Source organism: Streptopelia decaocto, assembly GCF_964273445.1.
Source record: "Streptopelia decaocto genome assembly, chromosome: 21".
In the NCBI taxonomy this organism is placed as follows: Eukaryota; Metazoa; Chordata; class Aves; order Columbiformes; family Columbidae; genus Streptopelia; species Streptopelia decaocto.
This window is the reverse complement of record NC_138676.1, coordinates 6,819,523-6,842,961: the sequence shown is the minus strand read 5'-3', so window position 1 is coordinate 6,842,961 and position 23,439 is coordinate 6,819,523. Positions and strand designations below refer to the sequence as shown.

Below are 23,439 nucleotides of genomic sequence, written 5' to 3'. Positions count from 1 at the left end.
GGTGATGGCTTCAGTGAACCCTTCCAGCCATGTCTGAGCCCAGAAATGGAAAGCAGTTGATGTCTGCAGGTGGAGGAGGAGCAGGAGGAAGATTTTCCTGGGAATATGGAAGGAAGAAAGGCCTCTCTTGGGCTAATCACGTATGGCAGTGCCATTTGCATGCTGTGGGCATGGCTGTGCCTGGGAGATGGGGAACGGCTGCTGCTGGGGTGGCTGTGCTCAGTCATGGCCCATGAGCTGACCCTGCTCTGCTCCTCTCTTACACTGCCCACACTTGGATGGTCCTCAGGAATCATCCATGAGCCTGGTGGATCCATGAACCTCCTGCAGTGATGGCCATGGATCCAAATAGGGGATTCAAGGAAGTTTGGGACTGGGACATTGAGGTGACTGGTGACCATTGCCAGGTGTATCAAAGAAGCTGGATGAGATATGAGGAACTCACAGGCATTTCCAACTCCACAGAAATCCAGAGCCTTGCAGTTAAAGTAACAGCACTTGACATAAACACCACCCCCAAAACACAAAACACTCACACTGACCACAGGAAAAGCCTTGAAAAACATTGGAGAAAAATCTACCAGGTCCCAGGGGTCAGGGCTCAGCCATTCTGGTGATGAACAAGCATCAAGGGCTGACATGGCATCAGAGCCACCTCCACATGGCCCTCACCACCTGGAACCAGCGTCTCCAAGTCTTCCCTTCACCAGCCTCAAGGGACAGGGACCTGCACTGGTTGTTTCCTTCACAGCTGTGTCAGTGATGGCCCTTGATGGGGTCCAAACACCCTCAGAAACTTGGGGTTTGTTTCTGCCTTTCCCTTCATTAGAGGTTTGTTTATTCTTTCAGTATCTGCAGTTCAGGATCATGGCAGCAGAGGGCTCATTAACATCGAAAATGCTCTTACAAGCCAAGGCTCTGTGCATCATTTTCCTAGAGGCTTCGAGCCTGGTGTGGGTGATTAGAAAGATTTCAGAGAGCATTTCCATAATAAAGAGCAATAAAGCTAAATATCTTCCTTTCCTTCCCCCTGTCCCTCCTCCACATTTCCAGAAGAGGTGGTATCAGCAGTCTCCAATTATGATAGATCTGGAGTATTTCCTCATGTAGACAAAACAATATGTCTGAAAAGTGGGTACCTGACACACCACTTGAGACAGGAGACAGGCCAGGACACCTCAAGAGGAGTCACACTCCTCTGGGCCAGGAGGTGGGTGTCCCTGGGAATCTCAGGTGCCACAGCACAGCGATACTTGTGTTCAGGGAGCTGGTCAAGTGACCCATCTCCTGTTCTGTAACGGTGTCTGAGTTTGCTCAGGTCACCCCTGACTTGAGCCCCATCCACTGCTGGGTGTTCTCCAGACTCCTGCCTTCAGGAACCAAGTCCCAGGAGACCTGGTTGGTGAAGATGGAGGCAAAAAAGCCATGAAGTTCCACTATCCTGTCTGATTCTACTCTCACAAAGTTCAGCAGCAAATCTATGTTAACCTGGTCTATTCTTTTTCTGTAAGGAAGCTCTGTCAGCTCATCTTGCTGCCCTCAGCCTCCCCTGCAGGTATCAGTTCCAGGGCAGCTTTGGCATATTCTCTGCATCCATGGACAAGGTTTCTCAATTCCTCCTTTGCAGCTTCCCCTGCTTCTACCTCCTGTGTGCTGCCTTTGTGCCCTGGAGCTCCGTCAGTTCAGATAAACACCCTCACGAGATAAATGCTTCATTTCACTGGTTCTCAGATAGATCATTCTTGTGCTTGGAGCAGCCTGTCCTGTAAGGCTGATCAGATTTCCTGAGCTCCTTCACCCTTCAGGGCTGCTTCCCATGGCACCACCTGAATCAGCCCCCCGAGTTTGACAAAGTCTTTTCCTCTGGAGCCCACCAGCCTGTGCTCTGCTGCTGACCTTCCTCCCTCCCCTCTGGTGCCTGGGACCCCACTGTGTCCTGCTCACAACAGCCATGGTGGACACTGATGTTCACATCCCTCACCAGGGTGTCCTTGTTTCCCAGTTCCAGATCCAGGTGAGCATCACCCTCATTGCCCCACAATGCAGACATGTTAAGCAGTTGGCCCAAGATCCTCTGGACTGTTGACATTTTGTCAGGCCAGTGAATATCAGAGCAATTACAGTTCCCCATAGGAACCTGCTCATTGACTGGAGACTTCCTCCTTGAGTTGCTGACAGGAGATGTCCATTTCTTCCACATGATCATGTAGTTTGTAACACCCAACACATTGTCACTCTCTATTGGATTTACATGACAAAGTCTTGGAACTGGGGGTAGCTGTTGATGAGCTACAGTTGTCACCTCTCTAAGAAGACAAAAGGAGTTTGACTGATGTCAGAGCAGATTCAGTGGACTCCAAGATGAAACCACTCCTTGCCCAATCTGAGCCACTCAGTGATGCTGGCAGCACCTCTGGGATATTGTATTTGAGAAAGGGTAAAAAACGCTGCACAACAGCAGGTGGGAGAGAGGAGGGAGGAAATGGGAGAGAAAAGCTCTGCAGACACCATCGTCATATCCCATAGGACCCAAGCAGGTCCCTCAGCAGGCCAAAGCTTGCTCTCCTGAAATCCTGCTCTTGGCCTTGTTCTCATCTCCCAGGAGCCTCAGCTCCACTTTCCCATCCCTGACTGTTCCATCCTGACCAACTCTTTCTGGTTTGTAAGTGTGAAGTCCCAGAGGGCACCTCACCCCACTGACTCCTCAGTCACCCATGTCAGGAAGATGTTGTCAATGAGCTCCAAAACCTGCCTTGTCCCCAGCCAGGAACCTGGGAGGTGTGGGACCATAGTCCTGCCCTTGGCCTTGCACAGCCCAACATCACACTGTCCCAGGAAGGGCCCTGGGCAACGTGGGAGGGACAGGATCCGACGTCCCAGGGTTGGTGGTCAGCACTTGGCCCTTTGGTTAATGAAACACATCCAGGTTTACTCAGCATCAGAAAGACCTTTACATTGCTTTTACTGACCTCTCATCTCTGCCTCCAGTTTTCTTCTCTAACCAAACTTGAATATTGTTTCTCAGTTGTGTCCCTCATTGGGACCCATTAACCTTACAATAAACTTTGGAGGTTGAATCTGACTTTGACTTCTTGAGAAGTTTCATCACCTTCCTCCAGGGTCTGAGGTCCATGGACTCAGCCCCAAACCCACCAGAGGGGTCATTAAAGCGCCTTGGGCTGCTCCTGTGCTGCTGAGCTGGGCTGGGCTCCTGGGACACAGGGAGCTCATGGCAGCGGCAGCGCTGCAGAGAGACAGCTCTGCCCAGGAGCAGCTCCTCTGCACACGCAGCAGGGCTGAGGGCTCTGCCTGGGGATCTCAGCAGACGAGCAAGGCAGAGAGAGATTCAAGGTGGTCAGGACTGGGAGGATGGCTGAGAGCTCACTGGAGGAGAAACCTTTGCAGCCCTTGCCATGGTAAGTCTCTGGTGCAGGGCAGTGCAGCTGTAGCTCCTGGAGGCATCTCCTGAAACTGGCACAGGCACAGCTGGTGGGATCTGTAAGGATGGGGCTCTTGTCAGGCCATGTTGAACAGCTGTGAAGCCGGGGGAGCACCCAGGGGTGCCCAGGGCTGTCCTGCAGAGCAGGGTCCCTGCACCCCAGGGCTGTGCCGGGCAGGGACTCTGCCGCCTGCCAGGGTCAGCGCTCAGCCTGCCCAGGAGATCCCATGGCAGCAGCTGTGGGGGGAAGGAGCGACCCCCGGCAGGGCAGGCAGGGAGCTTGTGGGGTTGAAGGGGGCTGTGTGGGTCAGGGCTGCACAGAGCTCCAGATCCCCCCACAGACATGGCAAAGGGTCCTTCTGAACAACAACATGGATACAGCAACAGCCACAAGGGAAGGATTCTGTGCTTTCAGTTTTCCACTCTTGCTCGTCTGGGTGTGCAGTGGGAGATGGGGATTTATTTCTCTCTTTGGAGCAGACACTGAGACCCCAGTTCTCGTTAGGATTTGTCTGAGCTGCTCCTGAGCCCCTGCACACACAGAGCTGCCCCTGGGCAGTGCCAGGAGGTGTGAGCAGGACAGAGCTGAGCACACAGCGGGTGGGACGGGGTCTGTGACACTGACAGGGAGCAGACCAGGGACAGACACACAGCTGCAGGCAACACAGACATGGGCATGCAGAGGGAGCTACAACGTGAAATGCTTGAGACGGGATTCAGGACCCCCCTGCCATCCCCCGTAGTACAGACATATTTCCCAGTGCAACCCCTGGTCTCCTCTCCTCCCCAGCAGACCCTCTGCCCCAAAGCCATGGGGTCCAGGTCACGAGTCTCCACCTTGCTTTATTTTCTGGCAGCACTTCAGTGTTCTTCCCTGTTTCTCCACCTGTCCCTGGTGCTCTTGCTCTCTGGGGTTGGGATGGGAATGTGGGTCCGTTCTTGTTCTGACACCAACTCAGGGGGTTTTGCACCAGAGATGTGTTCATGGAAACTAGATGCCCAATCTGCATTTTAAGCTGTAATGAACTGTTTTCTTCAGTTGGTAGAAACAGAATTGTCTGAAACGTCCTTCCATCGGGGGGGGGTTTTCCATGAGAAACAGCACGTTTATTTTCCCCAGAGAAGTCGCCCCTAACATGTAACTGTCTTTCCTCCTTGCACAGGTCCTCATGCCCACAGGCAGCCAATGTCCAACAGCAGCTCCATCACCCAGTTCCTCCTCCTGCCGTTCACAGACACACGGGAGCTGCAGCTCTTGCACTTCTGGCTCTTCCTGGGCATCTACCTGGCTGCCCTCCTGGGCAACGGCCTCATCATCACCACCATAGCCTGGGACCAGCACCTCCACACCCCCATGTACTTCTTCCTGCTCAACCTCGCCCTCCTTGACCTGGGCTACATCTCCATCACTGTCCCTAGATCCATGGCCAACTCTTTGTGGGATACCAGTGTCATTTCCTATGCAGGATGTGCTACACAACTCTTTCTGTTTGTCTTTTTAGCTTCAGCAGAATTTTATCTTCTCACCATCATGTCCTACGACCGCTACGTTGCCATCTGCAAACCCCTGCACTACGGGACCCTCCTGGGCAGCAGAGCTTGTGTCCACATGGCAGCAGCTGCCTGGGCCACCGGGTTTCTCAATGCTCTGCTGCACACGGCCAATACATTTTCACTGCCCCTGTGCAAGGGCAATGCCCTGGGCCAGTTCTTCTGTGAAATCCCCCAGATCCTCAAGCTCTCCTGCTCACACTCCTATCTCAGGGAAGTCTGGCTTCTTTTAGTCAGTTGCTGTTTAACTTTTGGCTGTTTTGTGTTCATTGTGGTGTCCTATGTGCAGATCTTGAGGGCCGTGCTGAGGATCCCCTCTGAGCAGGGACGGCACAAAGCCTTTTCCACCTGCCTCCCTCACCTGGCCGTGGTCTCCCTGTTTGTCAGCACTGTCATGTTTGCCCACCTGAAGCCCCCCTCCATCTCCTCCCCATCCCTGGATCTGGTGGTGTCTGTTCTGTACTCAGTGGTGCCTCCAGCAGTGAACCCCCTCATCTACAGCATGAGGAACCAGGAGCTCAAGGATGACCTGAGGAAACTCATGGCTGGATTCTTCTCAGAGGCATTAAACTTCCCATCTTCTGCAGATCACTCATGACATAACTCATGAGAGATCCAAACTGTCTTTTTTATATTTTGTAGTTATAGATGATGGATTGGAGTTGGGGGAAGGCTTGTTTGGTCATGTTTTTTTAAAATATGATAATATTGCCCACAAAGAAATGTCATTAATCATCTCACTTCTAATTCTCTGTCCACATTTATAGTTCGAGTCATAAAGCCTGTAAATGAGAAGACTTGCTCTCTGTGTATTTAAACAAAATAAATTACTCTGTAGTGAACTGTTTGTCTGAGATCTCTCCACCTTTGTGAAGCTTAAGACAAGGTGTCTGCAGGCAAAGTGTGAGGAGTCCTAGGCAGGAAGGTTTAGAGGGCGTGGGGTGCCGTTCAAGACACAAAATGATCTTGGCTTAATACTTGTGGGACCATCAGATGTCAGTTAATGTCAGTGAAAGTTAAAATAAGAAGAACTGAAGACAAAGATCCAAAGCAAAGGAAGGTATCAACATACTTTTCTTTTCCTTCCTTCCTTCCTTCCTTCCTTCCTTCCTTCCTTCCTTCCTTCCTTCCTTCCTTCCTTCCTTCCTTCCTTCCTTCCTTCCTTCCTTCCTTCCTTCCTTCCTTCCTTCCTTCCTTCCTTCCTTCCTTCCTTCCTTCCTTTTTTTCTTTCTTTAAGTCTTTGTAGGGGGTTTCTTTTGTTTTCCAGAACTGGGCATGGATTTAGGACACAAATGTCTTCAGCTCCAGGGACACAAACACCTGGTGCCCGTGTAGATGCCCCGGGAACCCCTGCCCAGGCTCCACCTGCACTGCAAGGTGCTCTGGTCTCCCCAGGTCCTGTGTGATAGATGCCAATCCCAGGCCAGCACCTCAGGTACACTGGGGACCTAAAATGGCCCTGGCTGTTTATGGTGAGACAGCTGATGACTGATGTTTGTCTGGAAATGTGCACTTTTTTGTTGTTGTGTTTTTGTTTGGGGATTTTTGTTTGTTTGGTTCGTTGGTTGGTTTGGGTTTTGGTTTTGGTTGTTGCTGGTTGGTTGGTTGGGTTTTTGTTTTGCTTTGGTTTTGTGAGTTTTTTTGTTTATTTTGTTTGGTTTGTTATTTCCTTTGATTGGAGATTTTTGTTTAGTTCTTTTTTTAACCTTTTTTTAATTTAAAAGAAAAAAGCCAAAGAGTGAATTATGGGGAAGTGTAATAAGGGAAAGAGAAGAAATATTTGTCTTCCTCTGTACTTCTATTACCAACACTCTAGTATTTCATCTCCTTCATCATTCAGGAGTTCCCACCTCTCCTGATTAAATGTCCCTGTCCAAGGACAACTTTCCAGCACTGTCTGCACGTTTGCCCTTCCCAGTGCTCTCAGGTTTCTCCTCCACTTGCTCTTTGGTCATTCAGTGGCCTCTCAACTGTCTGGTTTCTGCTTTGAGCTTCAGGGAGTTACAAACTTGCCCCATTCTTCAGAGCTCTAATTAACATGGCAGTCAACACGTTCATTGTGTTTATTTCTATACTCTCCTATCTCTCTGTCTAAACCAGTTCTTGTGTGGGTGTCCCTTGTGGATGCTGGACCTCATCAGATCCAGCTTACACACACAGCTGAGGAAAGTGTTTTGCTGTTTATTGAACTGTGCAGTGTTTGCACAGGAGAGCAGGTGGAGCTGGTGCACAGGAGCTGCAGCATCTCCTGCAGAGCTCAGTGGAGAAGTCTGATGTAGGAAAAGTGATGCAATCTCTGGTGGCCAATGAGGGACCCGGCAGACTGGGGGTGGGGGTGAGGAGCCAGGTTGTCCATACAGTGTCCAGTCTCAAGGGACTGTTCTCCTGCCTGTCCAGATGTCTTCAGGAGACCCTCTGGATCAGTGTCCAGTGTAGAATGCTGCTGTCACTTCTTCTATACACTGGAAAATGACAGAAAATACCCTGGAAAGAAAAACCCTCCTCTATGAAATCTTCTTTGAAATCTTCATCAGTAAGTGTCCCATTGAAACCTCTACAGTTAGTTCTGCAAGTCTGGAAGATTTGAATGATATTAGGGAAAAAAACATCGCTCATTAGGGCTTTCTGTGTTTTAATGAGCCCCATGGCGTATTTGGTGCTGAGTCCATGAACCTCAGATACCAAGCACAGACTGAAGAATCTGCTCAAGAGTCCAAGCCAGAAGCAAACTCCAAAGTACCTTGAAGCATTAATGGGCCCCACTGAGGGCTGTTACTGACAAAGCCTCCCCAGGGACTCGTTAGAGTAGATAATTGGAGGCAGTGATTGCATCAGGCAAAGGCAAAGTGCAGCAGCTCTGATGCTGAGAAAGCCCTTGGTTTGTCTGATGAAGGACAATGGCCAAGCCTTGAGCCCCTGCCCCTGGGAAGGGAGATCCTGTCCCTCACGTGTGGCTCAGGGCTCTTCCTGGGGCTGTGGGGAGCGCGATGCCCAGTGCAGGACAATGGTGTGACACTCCCTGGGGGTGCAAGGAGGCAATGGGGTGCCATGGCCATGACAACCATGTGTCTCCTCTTAGGCCTGGCTGGCAGGGACATCAGCCGTAGCCAAGGGGACAAAGACCTTGGCTCTTTCAGGGACATCCAGCCTTGCCAGCACCCTTGGCCATGTCCACCACAGTCCATCCTGCAGTGTCCCAGGCCTGTGGCTGTTTTACCACAGCCACTAACTAAGATCCTGAGAGCTGCTCACATCCTGCTCCCAGTCCCCAATAGGGATAAGTAAAATATATGACACTCAGTGCCATCTCCCACATAACTCCAGTTGTGCTGAACAGGCAGCCCAAAAGAAGAGAGCACCCTGGTCCTGAACAGCTGATCCCAGCAAGAGAAAGTACAAGTGGAAAAGGCAGAGAGTCCCAAGGTTCAACTGAAAAACCACAAAACATCGTAAAACTGAACTAACACTGAACTCCCAATAGAATGGAACTTCCGAACAGAGCTAAGCAAAGTAGCCGGAAAACCAAAACTAACGGGCTGGAAAAGGCATCTCCAGCTTTATACTGAGCATATCGCAAATGGTAGAGAATAGCTCGTTGATTGACCTGGATGTCAATCGAGGTGCTGTCCTGTCTGTGCCCTCTCCTACCAATTTTCACCTGCAGCTGGACTCCAGAGAAGTCCTTGGTTTCACTGAAGGTAGTCAAGGTAAATCAAATAGAAATAGATAAATTAAACTAAGAAAATACACTCAGTGCTATCCCCCGTGTAACTCCAGTCACACGGAGCAGCCAGTCCTGCAGAAGGGAGCACCTTGGTCCTGAACAGCCCATCCCAGCCTGAGAGAGCAAAAGGGCAACAGGCAGAAAGGCCCAAAGGCCAACGGCAAAATGGCAGAACGGCAAAAGGCCAAACTGACATCGAACTCCTGACAGAATGAAACTTCTGCATGGAACTCACCAAACCAGCTGCAAAACCCAAAGTAACGGATGTAACAAGCCCTAAAAGCCGGCTCCAGCTTTAGACTGAGCATGATGCTAATCATAGGGAATATTTCATTGATCAGCCTGCATGTCAATCCAGGTGCTGTCCTGTCTGCGTCCCCTCCTGCCAATTTCCATCTGTGTCTGGATGGCCAAAGAAGTCCTTGGTTTCCCTGACAACAGCCAAGATATTAGTGAGTTCTGACATTCCTTTCATACCAAATGGCAAACATTGTAAAGCTGTTAAAAGAAAAAATGAACTCTCTCCCAGGGAAGAAACAGCATTATCTCATTATTCTCATAGTAAATGTAAACAAAAGACTGTACTGGCTGTGAAGGAGAGAGGTTCAAAATGCATGAAGATAATTAACCCAATTTCAGTAAAACCAGCACGTTTCCTCAGGCTCCACTTCACCAGGCTAAAGAAGTTTGGGTCCCTCAACATCTCCACACGTGACCCAGACTTTCTCTGGCCACACGACAGCTCCTCCCGTTCCTCCAGAATGGGGAACCTCACACTGGGACACACGGCTCCAGATGTGACCACACCAGTGCTGAGTCACGATGGACAACAACTGCCCTTGTCTGGGTGGCCATGCTCCTCCCAGTGCAGCCCAATGTGCTCATGGGCATGTTCCTGTTTAGCACCACTGAGAACTGGCTGAACATCCAGGCTCAGAGGGTTGTGACCAGTGGCACAAAGCCCAGCAGGAGGTACCATGAGGAGCACTGAAGGACGCCACATCCCTACCCAACAGGTGTCTCTTGGGTCCCTGGAACCACCTCAGTGCCAAGGGGGAGAGCACTGCCTGTATGGGGTGGAGGAGATGGGGTCTGGCATGAGGGTCCTGGGGCAGTTTCTCCTGGTTGTTCATGCAGCAACAAGCTGGGATGGATATTCGGAGAGAGGAACTCTTCCTAAGGGCCTCCAATGGGCTTAAGGATGTAGATGCATTCAAGGATTTTTACGTCCCTGTTGTAAAAATTTGTAGGGCCCAGAACTGCACACAGAACTCAAGGTGAGGCCGCACCAATGCTGAATACAGCAGCATAGTCACCTCTTTTGACCACATGGCCATGCTGTGTTTGATGCACCTCAGGGTGGGGGTTACTGTCTTGACTGCTGGGGGACAGTGTTGGCTCCTATTGACCCTGTGGCCAAGCATCACGCCAGATCCCTTTCTGCAGGGCTGCTCTCCAGCCGCTCTCTCCCATTCTACACTTGCACTCAGTGTTACTCTATCCCAGGTGAACAATCCAACACTTGGACTTGTTCAATTTCATGACAAGTGCTGGGTCCTGCACTTGGGTCACAACAACCCCAGGCAGCACTACAGGCTCAGGGAAGAGCGGCTGCAAATCTGCCCAATGGAAAAGGCCCTGGGGGTGTTGATGGACAGTGACTGAACATAAGCCAGCATGTGCCCAGGTGGCCGAGAAGGCCACCAGCATCCCAGCATGCATCAGGAATAGTGTGGCCAGCAGGACCAGGCAAGTGATCATCCCTCTGTTCTTGGCACTGGTGAGGATGCACCTCAAATCCTGTGTTCAGTTTTGGGCCCCTCACTACAAGAAAGACCTTGAGGTGTCGGAGTGAGTTCAGAGAAGGGCAACAAAGCTGGTGAGGGGTCTGGAGAACAAGTCAGATGGGGAGCAGTGGAGGTAACTGGGGCTGTTTAGCCTGGAGAACAGGAGGCTGAGGGGAGACCGTATTGCTGTCTACAGCTACGTGAAAGAAGGTTGGAACATGGAGGGTGTTGGTCTGTTCTCCCATATGGCAATAGGAGAAGGAGAGGAAACAGCCTGAAGTGGCACTTGGGAAGGTTCAGTTTGGATATTAGGAAAAACTTCTTCTTAGAAGAGTTTGTGAGGCATCAGAACAGGCTGCCCAAGGAGTGGCTGAGTCACCACCCCTGGAGGTCTTTAAACTACATATAGATGAGGTTCTTAGGAATACGGTTTAGTGCCAGAGTTGAGTTAATGGTTGGACACAGTGATCTTGAGGGTCTCCTTCAACCTAAATTATTCTATGATCTCATTGGGATGAGAAACATGGTGAGACAGCTCTCCCAGATGGAGTACTGATATGGATGGATGGATGGATGGATGGATGGATGGATGGATGGATGGGAGTGGGACAGAGAGGAGGATCAGCCTATCAGCCTAAGGGCTGGGGCCAGCCATGGCATGATGGAAGCAAGGCCAGCCCCCCTTTGTCCCCTGCTCTTGTTTCCAAGAGATCCTTTACACCCGTTGCTGGCAGCCCTCCTGTGCCAGCCCCTCTCACCAGCACACGACTCCTGGCCAGGAGCTCTTCATGCTGCTCCTGCTACCGCAGTGACAGAGCAGCCTGCCCTGAGCTGGGGAATGCAGAAATAGGGTTCTGTGGGTCATTCATTCTCCTGTTGAAGCACAGAGCACAGGGAGCAGGCTGTGGTGCCTGGAAACCACAGCAAGACAGTCCAAGGCAGATCACTGAAGGTCCTTCACCATCTCCAGGAACACTGGGCACCCACAGATGGACACTCAAACCAGCACCATGACGTAACATGGTGCCCCATGTCCTCCCCTGAGCCATGAAAAACACAAGCACGGCAGCATGGCCTTGTGGGGGAAATTTATTCAGGCTGACCACAGCTTTGGAAGAAGAGCCCAAGCTCCAAATACTGAGCCTGAGGAAATCCCCTTTTGTGGCGTGTTTCAAAAAGATGGCCCCAATTTCAGAAATACAGTGATTTCAAAATGGGTCCACACCTGTATTGCAGAGATGTGACAGAGGACACCAGCTGTACCAGGGTCCCAGAAACAGGTAGACAGGCCTCTGAGTCACTGCTCTGGAGAAGTGCCGTGGGTGAAGAAATTCCTTGACAAACATGGTTATCACAGATGAAATGCTCAATGCACAGGAGGTTCCTGAGATGAACTGGAAATCACTTCTGAAGAGATGTGGGTAACTTATTGCTGCTGACAGAAAAATGATTGAATAGGCTTCTTCAGTGCCACTTTCAGCTCCTGGTTCCTCATGCTGTAGATGAGGGGGTTCACTGCTGGAGGCACCACTGAGTACAGAACAGACACCACCAGATCCAGGGATGGGGAGGAGATGGAGGGGGGCTTCAGGTGGGCAAACATGACAGTGCTGACAAACAGGGAGACCACGGCCAGGTGAGGGAGGCAGGTGGAAAAGGCTTTGTGCCGTCCCTGCTCAGAGGGGATCCTCAGCACGGCCCTCAAGATCTGCACATAGGACAACACAATGAACACAAAACACCCAAATGCTAAACAGACACTAAACACAATAAGCCCAAGTTCCCTGAGATAGGAGTGTGAGCAGGAGAGCTTGAGGATCTGGGGGATTTCACAGAAGAACTGGCCCAGGGCATTGCCCTTGCACAGGGGCAGTGAAAATGTATTGGCCGTGTGCAGCAGAGCAGTGAGAAACCCAGTGGCCCAGGCAGCTGCTGCCATGTGGACACAAGCTCTGCTGCCCAGGAGGGTCCCGTAGTGCAGGGGTTTGCAGATGGCAACGTAGTGGTCGTATGACATGATGGTGAGAAGAAAATACTCGGTTGAAATAGAAAAGAAAAGCAAAAATAGCTGCGCAACACATCCTGTGTAGGAAATGGCCCTGGTGTCCCAGAGGGAATTTGCCATGGACTTGGGGACAATGGTGGAGATGGTGCCCAGGTCGAGGAGGGCGAGGTTGAGCAGGAAGAAGTACATGGGGGTGTGGAGGTGCTGGTCCCAGGCTATGGTGGTGATGATGAGGCCGTTGCCCAGGAGGGCAGCCAGGTAGATGCCCAGGAAGAGCCAGAAGTGCAAGAGCTGCAGCTCCCGTGTGTCTGCGAACGGCAGGAGGAGGAACTGGGTGATGGAGCTGCTGTTGGACATTGGCTGCCTGTGGTCATGAGGACCTGTGCAAGGAGGAAAGACAGTTACATGTTAGGGGTGACTTCTCTGGGGAAAATAAACAGGCTGATTCTCATGGAAAACCCTCTCCCTCATGGAGGGATGTTTCCGCTCATTCCTTCTTTCTACTAAGTTTGAATAACAGTTCGTTACAGCTTAAAATGCAGCTTGGACATCTAGATACCATGAACACAGCTCTGGGTCAAGACCCCCTGTGTTGGTGTCAGAACAAAAACTGACCCACACTCCCACCCCGGAGAGCAAGAGCACCCGGGACAGGTGGAGAAACAAGGAGGGACACTGCAGTGCTACCAGAAAATAAAGCAAGGACAGAAAGGCAGACGGGCATGCTGTGGACCTTCTCCTGACCCGGCTGTGCTGCTGCCACTCACATAATGACACTGGAGAGCAAGTACTTTTAGCACCTTTTTTGTGTACCACGTTGCAGGAACCCTTCACCTGTAGGTCCAGCTCCTGAGGTGGAGACTCGTGACCTGGACCCCATGGCTTTGGGGCAGAGGGTCTGCTGGGGAGGAGAGGAGACCAGGGGTTGCACTGGGACATGTGTCTGAACTGTGGGGGATGGCAGGGGGGCCTGAATCCCCTCCCGAGCTCCCACTCCCTTCCCATGTCTGTGCTGCCTGCAGCTGTGTGTCTGTCCCTGGTCTGCTCCCTGTCAGTGTCACAGACCCTGTCCCACCCGCTGTGTGCTCAGCTCTGTCCTGCTCACACCTCCTGGCACTGCCCAGGGGCAGCTCTGTGTGTGCAGGTGCTCAGGAGCAGCTCAGACAAGTCCTAACGAGAACTGGGGTGTCAGTGTCTTCTCCAAAGCAGAGAAATAAATCCCCATCTTCCACTGCACACCCAGACGAGCAAGAGTGGAAAACTGAAAGCACAGACTCCTTCCCTTGCAGCTGTTCCTGTGTTGATGTCCTTGTTCAGAAGGACCCTCTGCCATGTCTGTGGGGGGATCTGGAGCTCTGAGCAGCCCTGACCCACACAGCCCCCTTCAACCCCACAAGCTCCCTGTCTGCCCTGCCGGGGGTCGCTCCTTCCCCCCACAGCTGCTGCCATGGGATCTCCCGGGCAGGCTGAGCGCTGACCCTGGCAGGCGGCAGAGTCCCTGCCCGGCACAGCCCTGGGGTGCAGGGACCCTGCTCTGCAGGACAGCCCTGGGCAACCCTGGGTGCTCACCCGGCTTCACAGCTGTTCAACATGGCCTGACAAGAGCCCCGTCCTTACAGATCCCACAAGCTGTGCCTGTGCCAGTTTTAGGAGATGCCTCCAGGAGCTACAGCTGCACTGCCCTGCACCAGAGACTTACCATGGCAAGGGCTGCAAAGGTTTCTCCTCCAGTGAGCTCTCAGCATCCTCCCAGTCCTGACCACCTTGAATCTCTCTCTGCCTTGCTCGTCTGCTGAGATCCCCAGGCAGAGCCCTCAGCCCTGCTGCGTGTGCAGAGGAGCTGCTCCTGGGCAGAGCTGTCTCTCTGCAGCGCTGCTGCTGCCATGAGCTCCCTGTGTCCCAGGAGCCCAGCCCAGCTCAGCAGCACAGGAGCAGCCCAAGGCGCTTTAATGACCCCTCTGGTGGGTTTGCTGCTGAGTCCATGGACCTCAGACCCTGGAGGAAGGTGATGAAACTTCTCAAGAAGTCAGATTCAAACTCCAAAGTTTCTTGTAAAGTTAATGGCTCACACTGATGGAACCTGCTGAGAAACAATATTCATGTTTGTTTAGAGAAGGAAACTGGAGGCAGAGATGACAGGTCAGGGAAAGCAAAGTAAAGGTCTCTCTGATGCTGAGGAAACCTGGATGTGTTTCATTAACCAAAGGACTAAGCCCTGACCCCAGCCCTACGAAGTCAGATCCTGTCCCTCCCGCGTTGCCCAGGGCCCTTCCTGGGACAGTGTGATGTGGGGCTGTGCAAGGCCAAGGGCAGGACTATGGTCCCACACCTCCCAGGTTCCTGGCTGGGGACAAGGAGGGGTTTGGAGCTCATTGACAACATCTTCCTGACACAGGTGACTGAGGAGTCAGTGGGGTGAGGTGCCCTCTGGGACTTCACACTTACAAACCAGAAAGAGTTGGTCAGGATGGAACAGTCAGGGATGGGAAAGTGGAGCTGAGGCTTCTGGGAGATGAGAACAAGGCCAAGAGCAGGATTTCAGGAGAGCAGGATTTGGCTGCTGAGGGACCTGCTTGGGTCCTGTGGGATATGACCTTGGTGTCTGCAGAGCTTTTCTCTCACATCTCCTCCCTCCTCTCTCCCACCTGCTGTTGTGCAGTGTTTTCTACCCTTTCTCAAATACAATATCCCAGAGGTGCTGCCGGCATCACTGAGTGGCTCAGATTGGGCAAGGAGCGGGTCCATCTTGGAGAAGCTGAAATCAGCTCTGTCTGACATCAGTCAAACTCCTGTTGTCTTCTCAGATAGGTGACAACTGTAGCACACCCACACTCACCCTCAGTTCCAAGACTTTGCCATGTAAACCCAGTACAGGGTAACAGTGTGTTGGCTGTTACAAACTACTTGATCATGGAGAAGAAATGGAAAAGATCTTCTGTCAGCAACCTGAGGAAGTCACCAGTCAATGAGCAGGTTCCTCTGGGGAACTGTAATTGCTCTGACATTCACTGGCCAGGCAAAGCTGCAGCTGCCAACAGTCCAGGGGATCTTGGGCCAACTGCTCAACATGTCTGCCTGATGGGCCAACAAGGGTGATGTTCACCTGGATCTGGAAATGGGAAACAAGGAAACCCTAGTGAGGGATGTGAACATCAGTGTCCACCTTGGCTGTCATGAGCAGGACACAGAGGGGTGCCCGGCACCAGAGGGGAGGGAGGAAGGCCAGCAGCAGAGCACAGGCTGGTGGAATCCAGAGAAGACTTGGACATACTGGGGGATGGTGGGCAAAGTGGTGACATGGAAGTAGATCTGAAGGGTGAAGGAGCTCAGGAAATCTGATCATCCTTACAGGACAGCCTGCTCCAAGCACAAGAATGATCTCTCCAAGTACCCATGAAGAGAAGCATTTATCTTTTGAGGCTGCTTCTCTGAACTGATGGAGCTGGAGGGCACAGAGGCAGCACACTGGAGGTGGGAGCAGGGGAAGCTGCACAGGAGGAATTTAGAAACCTTGTCCATGGATGTGGGGATGGTGACAAAGCTGCCCTGGACTTGATACCTGCACGGGAAGGGCAGCAAGATGACCTGACAGAGCTTCACTTGCAGCAAGAGAATAGACAGGGTGAACGTGGGCCAGCTGCTGAACTTTGTAAGAGTAGAATCAGATGGGACTGAGGTTCTTCACGGCTGCTTTGACTCCATCTTCACCAGCAAGGTCTCCTGGGACTTTGTTCCTGAAGGCAGGAGTCTGGAGAACACCCAGCAGTGGATGGGGCTCAAGTAAGGGGTGACCTGAGCAAACTCAGACACCGTTACAGAACAGGAAATGGGTCACTTGACCAACTCCCTGAACACAAGTATCACTGTGCTGTGGCACCTGAGATTGCCAGGAACACCCACTTCTTGGTCCAGAGGTGTGTGACTCCTCTTAAGGTGTCCTGGACTATCTCCTGATTCACATGGTGATATAGGTACCCACTTTTCTGACATATTCAGTCTTTATCAGGAGCTTCAAGACATCAATATGAACTGGAGTCTGCTGATACTACCTATTCTGTAAAGGGAGGGAAGGGTGAACAGGGAAGGAAATAGAAGAAATTTGGCTTTATTGCTATTTATTGTGGAAATGCTCTCTGTTTGGCTATTCCTGAAATCTCCCTAATCATCCACACCAGACTCGAAGCCTTTAGGATAATGATGCGCAGAGCTTTGGCTTGCAAGAGCATTTTCGATGTTAATGAGCCCTCTGCTGCCATGATCCTGAAATGCAGCTACTGAGAGAATGAACAAACCTCTAATGAAGTGAAAGGCAGAAGCAAACCCCAAGTTTCTGAGGGTGTTTGGACCCCATGAAGCGCCATCACTGACACAGCTGTGAAGGAAACAACCAGTGCAGGTCCCTGTCCCTGGAGGCTGGTGAAGGAAAGACTTGGAGACAGTGGTTCCAGGTGGTGAGGGCCATGTGGAGGTGGCTCTGATGCCATGTCAGTCCTTGATGCTTGTTCATCACCAGAATGGCTGAGCCCTGACCCCTGGGACCTGGTAGATTTTTCTCCAATGTTTTTCAAGGCTTTTCCTGTGGTCAGTGTGAGGGTTTTGTGTTTTGGGGGTGGTGTTTATGTCAAGTGCTGTTGCTTTAACTGCAAGGATCTGTATTTCTGAGGAGTTGGAAATGCCTGTGAGCTCCTCACAACTCATCCAGCTTCTTTGATACACCTGGCAATGGTCACCAGTCACCTCAATGTCCCAGTTCCACACTTGCTTGAATCCCCTATTTGGATCCATGGCCATCACTGCAGGAGGTTCATGCATCCACCAGGCTCATGGATGATTCCTGAGGACCATCCAAGTGTGGGCAGTGTAAGAGAGGAGCAGAGCAGGGTCAGCTCATGGGCCATGACTGAGCACAGCCACCCCAGCAGCAGCCGTTCCCCATCTCCCAGGCACAGCCATGCCCATAGCATGCAAATGGCACTGCCATACGTGATTAGCCCAAGAGAGGCCTTTCTTCCTTCCATATTGCCAGGAAAATCTTCCTCCTGTTCCTCCTCCACCTGCAGACATCAACTGCTTTCCATTTCTGGGCTCAGCCATGGCTGGAAGGGTTTACTGAAGCCATCAGCCATCTCATTGCTTCTCCCTGACATGCCCTGACCCTCTCCCACACCTACAATGGCCAATCACAGCTGCTCAGTCCTCCCGCTCTTCAGAAGAGGCCTCGAGCTTCTTGGTTCTTCCTGCTGCTTATTATAAACTCCCTCACTCTCTCCACAGTTCATGGTGAGCTTTCTTGTCCATAACAGCCCCTTTATGACCATGTCTCACTAAATGGTTGTGTTTGTATGATCATTTGTGCAGAAAGGGCAGTCACAGGACAGCACCCAATATGTCAAAACTGATGCCGAGTGAAATGCCGTAAAGCCCTGATGAGTTCCCCTGTGTCTGTGTCTCACCTGGAAGGAGTCTGTCCCAATAAGAGGATCCAGCTCCTGCCACTCTCTGCAGAGGCACATGAGCAGTGTCCATGCACCTGGGGACACAAAGGGTGACAACTGCCACACCACCCGTCATCTGAACCACTTAGATGTGTGCTTGTGGATGGGGTATGGAGCCTTATAGTGCAAATACCTATTTAATTGTCATTACCAGAGGGGCTACCACAGATGCAGAGTACTATTTTACCAATATGTAAATATAAGAATATACGACTGACATTCCTAGACATATTACACAAACACCTGAAGGATTATTGATGCCTTTTAACATGATTATCCACAGTAGCCCCACCAGCTTTGCATCTCAGGAAATGGGATCCAGAGTCAAGGGCAGGATTGTTTGGGCTCTGTCCTGGATCTGGAAACTGAAACATGCTCCCATCTCCCAGCCCCCTGCCCTCCTCAGTGAGGGTGTGAGACATTCTGCAGCGAGGGCTGAACTCACAGCCATGACCAGTATCTTATGTCCCACTGCAGCCAATGGTGTCCTGCCAGCTCAGGATTGGAGCTCCCATTGCGGGAGGTGTTTAAAAGACGTGGAGATGTGGCGCTTTGGGACATGGTTTGGTGGAGTACTTGGGAGTGTTAGATTTACGGTTGGACTCCATGTTCTTAATGGTCTTTTCCAGCATAAATGATTCTATGATGCTATGATTCTATGACTTGGGTTGAAACCATTTCAATCCCATCACCTCCAGCTTCCCTCAGAGGCGGCTGTTGTGTGGCACAACTGTCCTGGCTCTCCAGGCAGGTTGGGCACTGGGTTGGTGCCTGCATTGGCAGTTTTCCCCTTCCTGGGGTAAAAGGCTGTTGAGCAGAGACAGTTGTAGAGATTTGGGTCACAGGGGTTTGCAGCAATCCTGTCAAACTCTGAGCAGGATGAGCTTTGGAGCCCAGGAAAAACGGAGATGCTCTGAAGGGTGTTTGTGAACAGTGGTGCTGTCACTGATAACAGTAACAGGGAACTCCTTCTTCTTACTGGTGATTATGATGATGAACTAAAGCTCTTTAATTTCATTCTTAACAGTCATTCTTACTTTTGAAAACATGTCCTACACCTCAGTAGTTGCGTCTTGAAAGAAGTTCTTAGAACAATGATTTTTCTCTCACTTTTTTTTTTTTAAATAATTTAAAGACTAAAACTCTTGGTCAGAATTACCCCAAAATCATCCCTTTTTCATAACTTTTCTTCTTTTTTTTTTTTTTTTTTCCTGGTGTGCAGTGGAGGTGGTGTAGGGGAATAGTTTCTTTTTGAGACAAAGGTGGCCAAGGAGCAGATCCCAGGTCAGTGCAAAGGCACAAAGGAAGCCAGAATCTTTATGTGTGTGCACTGACACACACTGTCACCTGCATTTCCAGTCTCTGCAGTCCCAACCGTGCAGCAGAGTCTGGAGTTCTGAGCTCCCTTCATCTGCCCTGTGTGACACGTGCAAAATGGAACTACCCCAGTCCAATGGCTGGTTTTGATTCTCTTCACAGCCTGAAGCACCACATGGGTCAGGAGACAAGCCAGGATACCCAACCAGGACTCACATGCTCTGCTCTTACAGTTCAGGTGTTCCCGGCAATCTCAGCAGACATGTCACGCTGATATCTGGGTGCAAGGAGCTGGTCAAGTGTCTCGTCTCCATTTCTGTAGTGGTGGCTTTGCTGCCTGGCTGCTGTGCAGACTCTGTACATGGATGTTGACACCTCTTGAACAACCTGCTCTGAAAGGATTAGCAAGATGGGCTGTTCATTCTGGAAGGGTATAAGGACAGCGAAAAAGAAGACCCTGGGTGGGGACATTGGAGAAGGGATGAACAAGATGTTGTCAGGGCCGTTTGGGGCCCTTGTAAAGCAGCTCTGGACCCTCTGTGAATTATTCCTGTGGTCAGGGAGAACCTGAGAGCTTTCTCTAAATTGAAAACATGAAGGGGAAGGAAGGACAGCGTCATTCAGGCTGCATGGGACCTCAGGAGGTGTCCTGCTCAAAGCAGGTTCAGACCAGATTGCTCAGGGCTTTATCCAAACACATCTTTGTCACTTTCTGGGACACAGTGGGTACGCACTCCTGGGAAACAGCTTCCAGTGCTGGACTGTCCTCATGACTGGAAAGTTTCTCCCTTTCTACAGCACCTTTCTTAGCTCAACCATCCAGATGGCTTTTTACCCATCTACTTGCACACTGACAGAGACCATAATATCCTACCTTGGACACAAGAATATTGTGGGGGATGACACTGAATACCTTGCTGACTTCCAGGTAACAGACCATCAATGTTTTCCCAAGGTCCACAACCCTGTCCTTTCCTCACAGAAAGCAAAGAGGATGGACAGGCACAACCTGCCCTGGGCAAACCCCGTCACCTTCTCTTCCAGACACCCAGAAATGGGGTCCCAGTGGACATGCTCTGGGGCACAGCCCTTAGTTCCCCTGCTCACCCATTGGCCATTTTGAAAAATGCACACACTGTGTGAGAGCTGCCAGTGGTCAGGGAGTCCCCCCAGTCTCCATGAGCTTTCCAAGATGGTGGAGAGTGGCCTCACTGTGACATGGTCCTGCTGTCCCTGTTCCTGGGATGCTGCCCCTGCTGTCCCATAGACTGGAAAGGATTGTGTTAGTTCCAGTGACCCCTGACGTGATCCACATCCACTGCTGCTTGTTCTCCTTCAGATTCCTGTCTCAAGTCACAGGTGCTCGGGAGGCAGCAATTTCTCAGAAGAAAGATTCTTCCATTCAGAGTGCTGGTAGGAAATGCATTTTGCTGAGTAACTGGATACAATTATATATTTTACTATATACTTACCAACACGTAAATATTTTTTTTTCCTTATGATCACATAGACAGAAAACACAGATCTGTTGAGATCACTGTCAATACGGCATTCTAAAAGAGAACAGTTCAATTAACAGGTCAATTAACTTTCTTAATGCTGTAGGCTTTGCTAGGATAGAAATCTTGAGAACATTTTTTTTTTAAATGGAGGTAAAAGGAAACCAAATGAAAGATTTAAATTGAAGATACTGTCTTCTTGCAACTTTAAGAATCAAATGTTATTGGTGTTTTATTTCTCTATTCTTTGTTTTGAATACTCTAAATATCAGTGTTTCCTCATGAGATCAAAATGAGACTTTTCAGGATGTGCATTAAGAACAAGAGGAGAACTTCTGATCCTGCACTAGATTTGCCTTCTCAGCACTCTCTCTGTTATCTGTGCATCCCATCTCCCTCATCCTCCAGGTATTTCCTCCTGCCCTGACTAAACTGACCATGTCTGCAGCCCCATTTCCAGCAGCTGATCTGCACACAACACTTGCAATTGCTCTCTGGATTTCCCTTCCTCTTACTGTTTGATCACTCAGACACTTGTCAACAACCCAGTTGCTGTTTTCAGCTTCAAGGAGTTAAAAGCTTCCTTGTCTTTCAGTAGTCTGTCTATTCTGTCTTTAGCTAACTCTTTTATTGTGTTTATTTTATTATTTCCTTTCTGTCTCAAACATTTCTTGCATGGTTCTGCCTTGGAGAAGGTGAACCTCAGTGGTGGCAGCTTGTCCTTGGTGTACAGTTGAGGAGCCTGTTTTCTTTTAATCATGACTCTCATCAGTTGTATTTTGTTTGTTCAAGGGTAAAGCAAAGTCCCTCTTTGCTGTGTGCACTTGGGTCTGCAAGGAGAGCAGGTGGGAGCTGGTGCAAAGGAGCTGGCACATCCAGCTGCAGATGCAGTGAAGTCTGGTGTGAGGAAAAGGGATGCAAGGCCCAGGGGGCCAATGAGAGAAACGATGGGGTTGGGGAGGTGAGGAGCAAGGTTGTCCACACGGTGTGAGACCTCAAGGGACAGCTTCTCCAGCCAGTCCAGACCTCCTTAGGAGAGACCCTGGATCAACATCAGACAATGCTGCAATCACATCTTCTCCAAACTGAAAAGGATTAAAATACACCCTTTACAATAGAAAGACTTCTTTATCAGAAGCTTTTTGAAATCTTTCTCCATAATTACACAAAGAAAACTCTCTAATTAACTATACAAGATTGGAAGGACATTACAAGAAGAGACATGGTTTGTTAGAGTGTAATGAGCCCCATGGTGCGTTTGGTGCTGAGTCCTTGAACATTACTCAGGTGCTGAGAGGAGATTGCACAAACCTTTCCAGAAGTCAAAGCCAGAAGAAAAAAGTACTATGTTCCTTGAAGTATTAATGAGTTCCACTGAGGGCAAGTACCAGCAAAGCCTCCCCAGGGACTCGTTAGAGCAGAGAATTGGAGGCCATGATGGCAGATAAACAAAGGGAAATGTGCAGGCAGCTGAGGTGCTGGGAAAACCCTGGTTTAGTTGGATGCAGCAGAGAGGCCAAGGCCTGACCCCCAGCCCCTGGGAAGGCAGATCCTGTCCCTCACACATTGCTCAGGGCTCTTCCTGGGGCAGGGGATGTGGGCTGTGTGGTGTGAGTGAAGGACAAAGGGGTGACAGTTCCCAGCCTTCCTGGGGGTGTTCAGGAGGCCATGAGGTGCCCCAGTGCCTGAGGACAACACGTCTCCTCACAGGCCTTTGTGGCAGAGGCGATGGCCACAGCCAAGGGGACAAAGATTTGGGTTCTCCTGGTGACATGCAGCCTTGCCAGTGCCCTTTGCCATCTCCACCACAGGTTGTCCTACACTGTCCCTCAGCTGCTGCTGTTTCCCTGCAGGCTGTAGACACCCATCTCGCTTCCTCCCCTTGCTCTCACCCTGGTATTTCCATACATTGACTGATGTGTCTCCACTCTCATGCTGTTCCTGGAAACACAAGTACATGGACTGATCTCCTGCTCCTTCTGGATGATTTCTTGTACCACAGCACTGCCCTTTGAGTGACATTTCTTCCTCCTCATGTCCAGTCTCCACGTTTTAACCTGCGATGTGTGGCAGTGTTTCTCTGCTCTGCTGTAGAAAGGAGGATCCTGAAAACTACTGACCTGTCAGCCTCTTACCTGTGCCTGGGAAGATGATGGAACAGATCCTCCTAGAAGCTGTGCTAAGGAACAGAGAATGGTGACTCAACCACTTCCCTGGGCAGCCTGTTCCACTGCTTCACAAACTTTTCCATGAAGAAATGTTTCCTAATATTAATTCTGAACTTTCTCTGGTACAAGCTGAGTCCATTTCCTCTCATCCTCTCACTTGCTACTCAGGAGAAGACCAACACCCTCCATGCTATGACATCTTTTCACATAGTTGTAGAGAGCGAAAAGGTCTCCTCTCAGCCTCCTTTTCTCCAGGATAAACAGCCTCAGAACCCCCAACTGCTCCTCAGCAGTCTTGTGCTCCAGACCCTCAACAGCCTTGTCCCCCTCCTCTGCACTCACTGCAACACCCCAAGATCTTTCCTATAGTGAGGGGCCCAAAACTGAACCAAGGATTTGAGTTGTGGCCTCACCAGTGCCGAGTACAAGGGGATGATCGCTGCTCCGGTTCTGC

The 23,439-nt window shown here is 50.6% G+C and overlaps 3 protein-coding genes across 4 annotated transcripts in view; 2 read left to right on the top strand and 1 right to left on the bottom strand.

Annotated features, from left to right (window-relative positions):
• LOC309448792 (uncharacterized protein) overlaps positions 1 to 23,439 on the top strand; it is a 168,113-nt gene that overhangs the window by 17,217 nt on the left and 127,457 nt on the right. The window contains exon 6 of one of the 2 annotated variants that reach the window (XM_082070548.1): positions 19,481 to 19,607. The exons of the other annotated variant lie outside the window; for it this stretch is intronic. The gene's annotated coding sequence lies outside the window, so the exon portion shown is untranslated. Of the gene's footprint in view, positions 1 to 19,480; positions 19,608 to 23,439 lie in introns of those variants that run through there. 2 annotated transcript variants of the gene reach the window in all.
• Positions 4,626 to 5,588, top strand: LOC309448720 (olfactory receptor 14J1-like; the record flags this gene model as incomplete). Its single annotated transcript, XM_082070445.1, has 1 exon — positions 4,626 to 5,588. One exon carries the CDS (start codon positions 4,626 to 4,628, stop codon positions 5,586 to 5,588), a length of 963 nt encoding a protein of 320 aa, XP_081926571.1.
• On the bottom strand, positions 11,928 to 12,863 carry LOC309448719 (olfactory receptor 14A16-like; the record flags this gene model as incomplete). Its single annotated transcript, XM_082070444.1, has 1 exon — positions 11,928 to 12,863. The coding sequence occupies one exon, from the start codon at positions 12,861 to 12,863 to the stop codon at positions 11,928 to 11,930; it is 936 nt and encodes a 311-aa protein (XP_081926570.1).